Here is a 12,520-nt window from a genome sequence, read left to right on the forward strand (position 1 = left end):
CAACAGGACTCTGCAGCCCTTCTTCAGGTGCTGAGAACTGAACCCAGACACAAGAGTCGGCCGCCTGCCTCCTCACAGAATGGCACTGCAGGCAGAGCCTGGAACCAGAGACACAGGGCTGAGCTCCAGCTGTGTGATACAAGGGGCTGGTTATGTTCCCTAGCGCGCTTCGGGGCCCTTGCGGGTGTCTTGTGGCTGCCTGGGGGACAGGGGTCAGATGTCAGAGGAACAGGCAGGCACCAGCCCTTTCCTCCCTGCCTGGCTCCACCCAGGGCAGCTCCACTTTTGTCTGTTCTCTATATTGGACTTCCAGGTCAGGTTTCTTCCGGGGGGCGAAAATCAGAGACTAAAAAAGTTTGGGCAAACACTGACCTAGCCCAAACTCCTTGTTTTCAGTGAGAAAAAGGAAGCCCAGCAGGAAGACCTAAGGCCCCAGCTCTGGGTTAGAGCAAGGCTGGGACGAGGCAGGAGGCCTTCTGGTCCCTTGGCCTGCACCCTCATCACCAACCAAGGCCTCCGGCTTATCCGCTCCTCCACATGCTGGGCTCTGCCCGAGTACAGGTGCAGGGCACATGGCACACTCAACTTGTGTTCATCTCTAAGACCTCCCCAGCAGTCTGAGACCCGTGTGCCTGGGAAGACCAAGGGGCTGACTAAACTGGGCTGCCAGTGCCTGGAGCTTGGACACCAGGGCGGAAGGAATGACAGCCTGTAATTCTCCAGCATGAGAGAGCAGCTGTCCACCTAGGGCAAAACTCACATAAGCAGTTGTTTCAGAGAGAGAAAAAGAGGCAAGTGCAAAATGGGATGGTGGTTCCCACACACTAGAATCACCTGGGACTTAAAAAAAAAAAAAAAAAAAAAAAAAGCAAAAAACCCTAGGTGCATGAGTCCCCTGCCCAGAGACTGATTCAATGAGCCTGGAGTATGGCTGGGCTGAGGGGGACGTTTCAAGGCTCACCAGGAGATTCCATGTACAGGAAAGATCAAGAACACCTGTGCTGGGGGAGGGGCTGGCAAATCACACCCATGGGCCAAATGTAGCCCACCTGCATTTATGAGTAAAGTTTTACTGGAATGCAGCAGCCTTGTCCTTTCATTTACGGACTGTCTATGGCTGCTTTTGTGCGCCAACCACAGAGCTGAGCAGTCATGAAAGACACAGCATCGCCTACAAAGTCCAAAGTATTTACTACCTGGCACTTCACAGGAAAAGTTTGTTCACATCTGTGCTGGAGTTTCAGTCTTGTGACATGTTCTTTTTTCTGCACGAAATTCAATAAACGTGTTTCGTAAAGGTTTTCTACACTGTATGACTGTAAAATCTGCACATCACTGAGCGAATCTAGCATTTGCTCTCACGGAGCTTTTGCTCAAGAGCATGGCCTTTCTTTCCCATCACTGCCTGCAATGCCATCAGCACAGCGCGCTGCACACATTCCTCTCACCTTCATCACCCACTGTTGTAATAAACAAAGCACAAAGCTACACAAACAGAGCAGCTGTGTTTTAAAAAAGAAAAAAAAACAGTCTTGGAATATTCCATTGTGCACTTATTGAGAACCAGGAGGATGGTATAGTCAGGCAGCAGAAAAAGCAGGGGAAAATCATCAGGTGACTCACTCTGTGGTTTAATTGTATTAAAGAAAAAGTCAACAATGCAAATAAAGACGATAATTAGAAGAGCTGTACCCCAGAGTCTGGGGGCACTTACCAGAACTGAGCCGCTATCACTGGGTTGCTTGCTTTAAAGGAAAAACAGAAAGGTATGCCATCTTAGAGAGCTGTATCACTTTTTTTTACCCACGTGATGACAATGACTAGGGTGGAGATTTCTGTGGTTGCAGCGGGGTCCCAACCCCAGGAGGCAGAATTTCCACATTACCTCCTTCTTTCTGGAGGAAAAGTCTCTTTTCCACTGTGCCAAGCCCTCCAATTCACTCAGCGAATGCCGAGCATGTTCCCAGAGCCAGGTGCTCTCAGATACAGAAATGAGAGGCAATTCTGGCTCTCAAGGGGTTCACAGTCTTGACACAGAGACAAGAGAGGTGTGTGAAATCAAAGACCGCAGAAGGGGATGATAGAGGCTGAAATATAAGCCTGACAGTACTGGGAAGCTCAGGGCAGACTTTTGTAGCTGGGGCAGGATGTGAATCTGTGGAAGGGACCATGGACAGAGCTAAAGCCTGTTTATCTAGACTCCCATTTCATTTAGGTGGCTCAGTTGAGCATCTGACTTCCGCTCAGGTCATGATCTCACGGTTCCTGGGTTTGAGCCCAGCGTTGGGCTCTGTGCTGACAGCTCAGAGCCTGCAGCCTGCTTCGGATTCTGTGTCTCCCTCTCTCTCTGCCCCTCCCTCCCTCACACGCTCTCTCTCTGCCCCTCCCTCCCTCACACGCTCTCTCTCTCTCTCAAAAATAAACAAACATTTAAAAAAATTTAAAAAGATGTAGCACAGAAAATCATTAAAAGCTTCACAGAGATGCCAGAACTCTGGCTGGGAAAAAATGCCAGTAACACAAAAGAAAAAAAGAGGATGGAGACTGGGAAAGAAAGTAGAGGAGAATCAGGGAACCTGTGGTCTAGAAGAGGTCCAAAGCCACCCATGGGTCAAGACATAGGACACACCCTCCCCTCTGCAGTGGCCACACCAAGGGGCCTTTCCCTTTGTGCCTGCACAGGCCTCCAGGGACTGGGAGCCCAGTACAGTCTTGAGATGGCTCTATCTTTGACAGCACTATTAGGAACTTCTTCCTTACTTGCAGTGTTTCTGGATAACACTGATCCCATGGACTGCAGGCAGAAAGTAGAAGGCTTGACAGGGAAGCAAGGCCTTCCCTCTCTCCCCCACTGCATCACTTGTCGCTCCCAGTTCCTGCAGTCAATCACCTTCATCCACCATCACCCTTCTCTGGGCACACCCCCAATCCTCTCACCCTCTGGTCTTTCTTGAAGGTGAGGCCATATTTCCTGGGCACTGGCCATTTTTTTCTCCATTAAAGCAGCCAAGAATGACTTTAGAGAGCTTCTGGCTGCTGTGCTATTAAACCATTGGTTCAATAATAGGGGTACCTGGGTGGCTCGGTTGGTTTAGTTTCCAACTTTGGCTCAAGTCATGATCTCACTGTTTGTATGTTCGAAACCTGATGTCAGGCTCTGTGCTGACAGCTTGGAGCCTGGATGGAGCCTGCTTCAGATTCTGTGTCTCCCTCTCTCTCTCTGCCCCTCCCCAGCTTGTGCTCTGTCTCTTTCTCTCGCTCTCTCAAAAGTAAACAAACATTACAAGTTTGGTTTAGGGGGACGCCTGGGTGGCTCAGTTGGTTGAGCGTCCAACTTCAGCTCAGGTTATGATCTCTCAGTCTCAGAGTTCGAGCCCTGCATCGAGCTCTGTGCTGACAGCTCAGAGTCTGGAGCCTGCTTTGGATTCTGTGTCTCCCTCTCTTTCTTCCCCACCCCCTGCTTGTGCTCTTTCTCTGTCTCTCAAAAATAAACCTTAAAAAAAATTTTTTTTTAATTTGGTTTGGGGAATAGCTACTACACTCAAAAAAAGAAGAGTCAGGCACTTAACCAAATGAGCCACCCAGGTGCCCCACAAGGTTAAAGATTCTAGAAGGGAGTGAAGTATAGGTACAGTTCTGACAAAGGCCCACTAAGTCCTGAGTGATACAAGAAAAACCTATGAGTAAGTGATATGTAGGAGGGGGCCCCAGGGGTTGAGAGTTCAGAGGCCATGCCATGAAAAAGCCCACAATTCAGTGCTAAACTAGGTGTCCCGAAGGGAGAAACAATCAAGTGTAGGCAGAGAAGAGCTAGGAGGTAGGATGTGGAGGCCAAGTTTAAATAAGCCCAGCTTGCTCATTTGCCAACTGGTCCTGTATTGGGTACCAGCCTTCAGAAAGGCATGAAGCCATAGTAGTAAATGACAGACTAAGGCTCAGGGAGTTCTGAAAAGGGGGGAGGGGAAGGCATCCTAAGTCCGGGCTAAATTCAAGGGCAGGACGTGCATGGACTGACTGCAGGTACAGAGTCCAGGACTTAAAATTTCTGGATCTGCTCTTAGTGGCCCGAATTCTGGTTAGCATGAGACTGGTGTCCCATTTGAAACTGTAAGATAGAGGAGAGAAGAACTGTTTTTCCCTCTAAGACACAGCATCATTCATCTGGGCAAAAAAACATGGTAACCTATGATATTCCTGAGGTCCCAGGAACAACGGAAGTGAAGAGGCACAAGAAAAGAAGGATGAAAAAGAGGGAGAAGATGAACACGTCCAATGGTCAAAACTAAAGACAGCAGACGGCAAAGGTGGCCTGGTTCCCATTAAGAGAATCCCTCCCACTGGGGTTTTGTCAAAAGCTTCAGAATGACAAGAGTAGAAGAGTAGAATGTTCCTTTAAGAACTGCTTTAGCAAGCTAAGTTCCTTGGGGCTTAACCAACTACATCATAACATAAAATGCCAAGCAGAATGAAAAGCACACCACCTTTGAACGTCGAATGTCTCCGGGATGGATAGCGTTTACTAGGCTTCCGCTCAAAGGTGCTGGTTCTCCGTAACCTGGCCCCATGTGTGGCTTGATACTCTGTCCGTCCACTGGAAAGTAAATATTTTATTGCATGTTACCAGTGTCAGAATATCAGCACATTATACATATTTGGAAGCGCACTTCTGTTTTCAAAAGCTCCAATGTAAATTTCAACTTATCGTGAACTCGTTTGGTAAAGACACACACTAAATTTAGCCTTCCATTTAGCAATAAAATCACCTCTGCCAAATCCAAGCTGTATGACAGGGGCAGATATTTCCACCAAGAGACAAAGTCCGCAATTTAGGTACCAGTCACTTGGCTGCACAAACCAGGCAGGTCCAAGTACTTGCCACATCTGACTGAGAGCACAATGATTCACAAATCAAATAACATTTCATAACACACATTACGTAGACATTTAAGTATTATAAAATGCTGTTATCGGTGACCACTTAACTAAACCCTGGCTTTCCTTGCTATGCCAGGGGAATCATTACTTCTTTCACCAAGGCTTTCTGGGTTTCAAGCAACGTAGCTTCCGGGAAGTATGCTGTTTTTATCTGATTGATCACTGCTTCATTCCGGCCCTACTCTCGGTTGATGATTTATCACAAGGAAGGGGACACTTGCCACCTGCTCTAAGTGCCTCCAAGGGGCAACCTTGTCTCCAAACTCCCCTTCCGTCTTCTGGAGGGTGCCTGGTCTGGACCAAATCCTGGGGGAGTTTCCTCCAAGGATGGAAAAGTCTGCCTTGGCAACCACCCCAACAGCCATTTCCTTGCACGGTAGATAAATCTGAAAAGAACACATCTTTTGGCATATGAAAGGGCATTCAAGGACATGCCATGTGTGGGCAGAGGTTATGAAACCATGTGAAATTTTAGAGCTTATAACAGTGATTCTCAGATCTGTAAACAGGCCTCAGAAATCAACCCTGGGAGGGCACTTAAAATGCACATTCCCAGGCCTTATTCATGAATGCACATGGGTGCACCCATTGATTCTGATTACAAGGGTCTCAGATGAGGTCATAAATCCCCGTTTTTAATAAAACCCCAAGGAGGTTTCACGTATCTTGAAAGACATGGCCTTACAATCGTTAAGTAAAAATATGTGAACAATTAAATTCTCCATGTTTTCAAGGTCTCTTCAGATTCCAATATCTACCGAGCCTATCCGGGATCCCCTGCACACACATGGGGGGACATCTGCTCTCATTCTTAATCATCGACACATTTCTTGATGCCGGCACACGAAAGGCAAGAGAGGAGGGGTTGGAACAGAAGCCCCAGACTGTCTGGGGTTGACTCGCAGCTCTGCCACTTACTGTGACGCTGGGCAGATTGTGTAACCCCTCAGCCCTGGCTTCCTCATCTGTACGGTGGAGATAGTCAGAGGACCTAGCTCATTAAGTCTGCAGGGAGGATTATACATGGGTTCATGAAAAGCTCTAGCACAGCTTGTGTTCTACGTCTGCCCCGCCCACTACGGCAGCCACCCACCTCACGTGCACTGAGCGCTTGATGTGTGGTGAGTGAGACAGAGGAACCACATTTTAAAATTTACTTAATATTAATTAATCTCAATGGCCACATTATCTACTGTTTGAGATGGCACAGGTCCAGCTACATGTCAGCTATTAACAATTTTGTTATTAGCCCCATTTTATCAATGAGGGCATGGAGGCTAAAACAGCTCCGGGGACTCAACCAAAGGTCAGATCTTACAAAAGAAGCAAAAACAGGACACCCGACTCAAGCCTCCGGACACACAGATCCATTCACAAAAAGCATCACTGCTGCCCTCCTTCGAAACACGGCATCCACGTTGTAAAAACCAGTGCCCACCTGAATCTGAAGCGAGACCCCAGCCGGATGAAGTCTGATCTGTTCGATTTGCTATTTCCCGGCGTCCGCAGGCGGAAGAAGGCGTGATGCTCGACCGCACATTTCCAGAGGTGCTTACAGGTCCTGGCGCTGTCCAGCCGGAAGACAAATGTGTGCTCTTGCTCCCGTCCCTTTGAGGTGAAGCACAAGGTTCGCGTCTCAGTGGGGGCCAGGAACATCAGTGAAGGATTATTTGCAGCCAGGAGGACAGCCAGGAGCGAGGCTTACCTGATCATCATCCTCCACTACCACCAATGTCAATTTGCTCTTTTTAAAATCCATCTTGGTAATTTTTGGCCTGGTCAGAGAGAAAACATTTTAAAAGCACAATCCGCAGGAAAACTATCTACACAAACAGCAGTTTTCCTTTCTACTTTTTAAGCTTAGATTTGCTACAGAAATCATTCATTCATTCAAGCGTGATTATCCAGAAGTCAGTGCCACTGCCAAACACCCGCGCGTACGGGAGCATGGTGTGTTTTTAAAGCAAATCTCGGAGTTGCAAATATCCCTCAATAATCATCCATCACATAGAATTCCACCACAAAATAGGAAAAGACATTTTTAATATTAGACAAAACTAGATTACCAAAAGAATAAGCCTATTTTGTTAGCTCCTTCAAAGATTAATATGCCTGTCGGGGTCAGTCCAAGAGAATATTCACAGCCATCTCTTCCCTACAAATAAACGAAGTGACAATCGGTAGAGGGTTCTAACAGGTCGTCACAGAGCAGAATGCAAAACAGTTTCCTCACCACGTTACTTTGTTTGCACATAGTTTACGCATGGCTCAGTCACAGCGAAACCCAAGAAACCCCGTTACTTAAACGCACACGGTTCTTACCCTGACAACGTGCATGTCTACCCCATACATTTCCAGCCACTTCGCTTTATTCAGATAGGACAGTTCCGCCTGGGCAGGGCTCTTTCCCCTTAGAAAAACCAATGGAAATACATGTAAACTGCAGCTCGTACACCCACAGAATTCTGAAGGGCACAGCCACATTCAGGGATCCTCTGTAGCAATTAAAAGAATGAGGGACACCAATTTATGTGAACAGGAAAAGACCTCCATGGACAGACTGTTCATTGAATAGAAAGAGGACAGCAGTGCTTACAACGTGGACACTTACAGAAACCATTTTTGTGCATGGACGCGGGTATGTGCTGTATATGCAAAGCAGGAAAGCTGGAAAGACGCACCACTGACTGCCAACAACGATGGCCCGCAGCGAGGACAGTGGGTGTGTGTGCACAGGGTGTGGGCCCTGTGACTCTCCACCCACATATTCCTCTACTGTTTGGATGTGGCACAAGACTGGGCTAACATCACTTCCCAGTTTCAAAAAAGTCATTATGTCCCTCAGAACGGCCAAGGGACAAGAGGAAACCACGCTAAGTTTCTGCGTCCAAGACGGACTTGGATCGGGCAGAGTTTGGGAAGGTGGGCTGGGAGGGAGGAAAGGCAGCACTGGTAATCGAGGCAGAAACCTGTCAGCCTAGGGTGACCCTGGGGAGGAGGAGGGAAGAGCCAGCATATAACGGACAAGGCTCGATTTAGCTCTGGTGACCACATGTCCGGGAACAGAACCTCTACAACACATGGTCTCAAATACGAGTGTCCCTGTGAGGGACAACAGGGCATATTTCCAAAGGGTCCACTCTAGAAGATTCAGGCACAGGGAATGTACCGAGGCGGAGCCTCCTCACTCTCTCCAGGAGGCCAGGAGAGCAGCGGTGTCCGCGACAGTAATGAGCAAATCAGGACCAGGCTCTGCCATTCAGAGGGAAACGGGACTAGGCTTTGGTCCTTACTGTACATCTTGGGAAAGACAGACGTCGTGTGGGCCTTGGGAAAACCAGGACTGAGGCACAGGCGAGAAGTGAAGAGTTGGAGCTACAGTTTTACGGTCTTCGACAGAGCGATTCTACTGGCACATCTGAGTCCGAGAGACGCTGACACATCACAAAATAAATATATCAGAACGCTAGACGGTAGCATCAAGGTACCTGCACTCTTTCCATCTCTGGAAGATATCAAATTCCATCGCTTCTGTCTGATTTGGAATGAACCGAAACTCAGACACAAGCTCTGGCGTGTGTTCTGGAAGCTCACACTCCCCCAGCTCCGCTGCGAGTTTCATAAAAGGGAGGAAAACAGGAGACATTGAATGCTTTCAGTTATTGCTGCAACCAGGTCCAAAGGCAGTTGGCACGATTACAGAGCACAGGTACCCCCACATGCAGAACTCCCTGCTTTCAGGAGGGCTCAACTCCCACCTGGTGCCCCCATGTGTACGTTCAGAACCCCCAAGAATCATCCCAATGCCCTCCCTATCGGGCAAAACACCATTATCTCAGTTATTACCGTCTTTCTCTCCACTATTCCCCCATACCCAAGGAGGCCCAGATTATATTTCCCCCACGAAGTGGTCGAGCCCAGATCTGCAATAAAAGGCAATTGCAGGGAAGGAGGACCTGCCCAGAAACATCTAACAGGGCTCTCGCTACGGGTGGGTCGGAGCAGCACTCCGAGTCTGCAGTGCTAGAGAGGACCAATCAAGAATTCAGTGCATGTAGAATCTAGGGGAAAATATGCCAGGAGGGAGAGGGAAGGAGGGAGGGGGGAGGGAGGGAGGGAAGGAAGGAGGGGGTGGGGGAGGGGGGGGACAAGGCTGCAGGAGCAGCTGCGGCAACTCAGCCAGAACAGGGAGGAAGACGAAGACGGCTGTGCAGAGAGGAGCAGCCACGTGAGCGGTCTCCGCAGAAAGGCCCCAAGTGTCCCACACGCTAGTTTCTCTCTGGCCGAGGACCCCACAGAATGAAGGGCCCAGGACAGAGGGGGCCCCGTGCCTCCAAGGCACAGATGAGAAAATCCACTCTCCCCACCCGGGACCCCCACCCCTGCAGCTCCAGGGAACAGACCCCAGAACAGAAAGGAACCCTCCAGAGGTTTCTCTAATACCCTGCCACACAAAGCCTGGTCCAGCATCAGCACCATCTGGGAGCCTGCTCGTAACGCAGACTTTGAGGCTCCGCTGCAGACCTCCTGAAGCAAAACCTGCCTTCTCACCAGATGCCCAGCTGACTGGCACACAGGCTGCTTTGAAAAGCACGGATCTACAACACTGGTTTTCCAACTTATGTTGGAAACGTAAGGCTCGCTAAAACACACACTGTGGCACCCCACCCTCCAAGATTCTGATCCCACAGGTCTGGAATAAGGCCTGAGAATCTGCATTTCTAACAAGCTCCCAGATGCTGCTGCTATAGCTGACCCAGGAACACACTTTGAGAAACACTGCTTAACACAAGAAATCCTACAACTGATTGGCCAGCGTGTGTTGCTAATAGCAACTCACTAAGTACCCAGCAGTCTTTTCTAATCCCAGAGCCCAGCTTCCAGGAGGGACTCCAAGTAGCTTGCAGAAGCGGATGAAACTTTTCTGTCCATACAGACAAAGCAACTACCCAACTCAGCGGGGTGGTGGGAGGGCTGTAAGAGGCAATGCCTGACACAGGGTGGGGACCTGCTGAGTGCTTCCTCACCTGACCCAAGCCCTCCATTTGCAACTCTCAAGTGGACGGCCCCCCGAAGACCACCAGGGTGGCCTGGGTCAGGGCGTGCAGCTACTTAGTACCTTGGGCAAAGTCACAGATGAAGATTCTGCTCTAGAAATATTCACCCAGAGAAGGTAAAAGGGCTAGGCTCCCAAGGCCGCCACTGACCAATAACCAAGAGCTCACCCTGAAACCAGAGACCTGGCGAGGCTAGAGGGGCAGTCTGGGGAGAGATCTCCTTCACATGAACCACCCTTCTGCTGCACCCGTGGGCCAAAGTGAGGCAACAAATCCCTGGGATGAGCAGTGTGTCTGGCGAGACCACTAACATCATCAAGCACAGGAAGGAGAAGCCAGACAGTGATAAGGTTTCCCCGAGACCGGGAAAGGGGGCCAGTATCCTCCTCACTGTTCCTGGATTACAACAGGCCCAAGCGATGCCTGTACATAGATTCTGAGATAGCACGCCTGCCTTCCAAGAGGCAGAACGACACTTCTCTGCCTGAGTTCTGGCCGTGGAGGGTGCAGAGGGTGGCGATCACAGCTCAGACACAGGAGGGCCGGAATCTGCACTCTGCTGTACACTGTCTGTGCGACCTGGGCAAGTCACTTAACCACTCTCCGTCTCTGATGCCTCATCGGTAAAATGAGAGCTGCTGCAAGGACAAAAGAAGATCGTGTCCCGTTCTCCTCACTCTCAATCTTTTTGCCTGGATTCACCTTCAAATCTATCATAAAACTAGTCCCCCAAAGGGCACCGCCTTCACTTGGGGCCGCAACTCTGGAGGGGCACCATTAATTTAAGGACGATCACAGCAAGAACATGTCTTCAAGGCTCAAGCAAGGGAGGAAACACACCCTCCATTTTACTGAAACCTGAGATGCTCCAGTGATCTCGATGTTCTGACGCAAGCTGGCTCCACTGTGATTCAACTAGAAAGTAGGCTGTGGCACTTTCCGATGGGATGTGGGGAGAAGGGGCCACGGAGGGACAATGTAACAAGAACTTCCCCACTTGTTCCCCACTTCAGACTTTTCATTTGTACTTGAGATAATGACTGCATCTTAAATTACACGATGTTGTAGTTCCAACTCAAAGGGGTAATTTCCCCAAGAAAGGCTCACAGATAGCTGATCTCATTCACATCTGCCTTGGCCCTGGAGCAAGGCAAATGGTTCTACCAGAGCTGGACTTTGTGAGTGTGGTGATGCCTTCATCACACGGCGGGAAGTGGGGCAGGGGATGGGAGTGGGGAAAGATGGTGATATATGTGCCTTATGCTCTAGTCGTTCAGGACCAGTGATCGATGGCCCCAGGTCTGACAGGGATGTGACTTCATCCCATTTAACCACAACCTGATGTCTACTGCTGGGCCACCAAGCCAAAGGGTATAACCTCCTGGAGCCTCAGAAACTCTAGAGCGGATGCTGCTTGGCCAGCTGGTGAGATCTGTACCTGGCCAAAATGGAGAGCAGACGTCCATGTTCCCCAAGCCGTTACAGATCCCTATAGCACTTACCACAAGGACTGTTGAATCAGGAAAATGTAGATGTGAAGCACTTAGCATTGTATTTGGCATAGGTATTTAGAGATGACAAGACTGTCACCTCTACCACCTATGGTTTCAGACCTCATGGGCAGGCTCCCCCTTCAACCAAAGTCTTTGAAGGGCCTCTCCAACTCTAATGGATTCATTCTATACTTACTGAGCACCTACTATATGCAAGCCCCCATTAAAGAATAAGAATTAAAAAGTGACTAAGGAACAGAAGTGTCTTGCTGTCATTAAAAACCATCTTCATGACAAAATACAAGAACTAAAAATACGAAGTAGAAAATCATATTAAAAATTGTACATGATTGATCAGAATTACATTTTAAAAACTGCATCCAACTCATAGAAACCCTGATTGCGGATGGCAGGATGATGGGTTCCTTCCTTCCTTCTACTTGTCTTGACTATTGTGCTGCTCTCCTGATACTCTGTAATAAATGTGTGCTGATTTCAGAATTTGAAGACTTAGATCAACTTTTAAAAATTGGGAAATACAAAAGTTGGAAGCCAAATCTTATGGTGTTCAAAATTAATTAGTAATTATGAATGAATACATCATAATTCATTATCCCAGAGAAACTGATGAACACACTGGTAAAATGAATCCACAACATATGCCTATGTGATGTACTGATAACATTCCTTATGTGCAGCTACACGTTAGTGTCTTCTTAATTAATGCTGAAGACTTCAGCAAGTGTTTCTTGTGCATTTTAAACTCAAATCCACCAGTGCATAATATGGAACAGTCAACACTGAAAATCATGTAGGCAAACCTCCTACCATCTAACTCCTACCTATAAGCAGATGACTCCTTGTCAATGCTCGTGGCCTGACCTCTCTGACGGAGCCAGATCTGCACGCTCAAGAAGCTACCAGAGGTCCCACTGGCACCTCTCAGCCAAGAGGTCCTACGTAGATGATCTCCTCCCTTGCAGCCAATTCTTCTAACCATTTGTGGCTCCTGTCACTCACTCTTGGGAGCTATCT

At 48.6% G+C, this 12,520-nt stretch overlaps 1 protein-coding gene across 1 annotated transcript in view; it reads right to left on the minus strand.

Annotated features, from left to right (window-relative positions):
* The window catches only part of EPB41L4B (erythrocyte membrane protein band 4.1 like 4B), a 131,080-nt gene that overhangs the window by 60,839 nt on the left and 57,721 nt on the right, over positions 1 to 12,520 (minus strand). Inside the window, exons 9-15 of the mRNA XM_040481174.1 lie at positions 8,424 to 8,544; positions 7,258 to 7,345; positions 7,002 to 7,090; positions 6,641 to 6,710; positions 6,374 to 6,543; positions 4,482 to 4,591; positions 1,715 to 1,745 (exon numbers count right to left, since the gene is read on the minus strand). Of these exons, the coding sequence (XP_040337108.1) occupies positions 1,715 to 1,745; positions 4,482 to 4,591; positions 6,374 to 6,543; positions 6,641 to 6,710; positions 7,002 to 7,090; positions 7,258 to 7,345; positions 8,424 to 8,544 (679 nt within the window). The remainder of the gene's footprint in view (positions 1 to 1,714; positions 1,746 to 4,481; positions 4,592 to 6,373; positions 6,544 to 6,640; positions 6,711 to 7,001; positions 7,091 to 7,257; positions 7,346 to 8,423; positions 8,545 to 12,520) is intronic.

Source organism: Herpailurus yagouaroundi, unplaced genomic scaffold (assembly GCF_014898765.1).
Source record: "Herpailurus yagouaroundi ecotype Mexico unplaced genomic scaffold, PumYag 160, whole genome shotgun sequence".
In the NCBI taxonomy this organism is placed as follows: domain Eukaryota; kingdom Metazoa; phylum Chordata; class Mammalia; order Carnivora; family Felidae; genus Herpailurus; species Herpailurus yagouaroundi.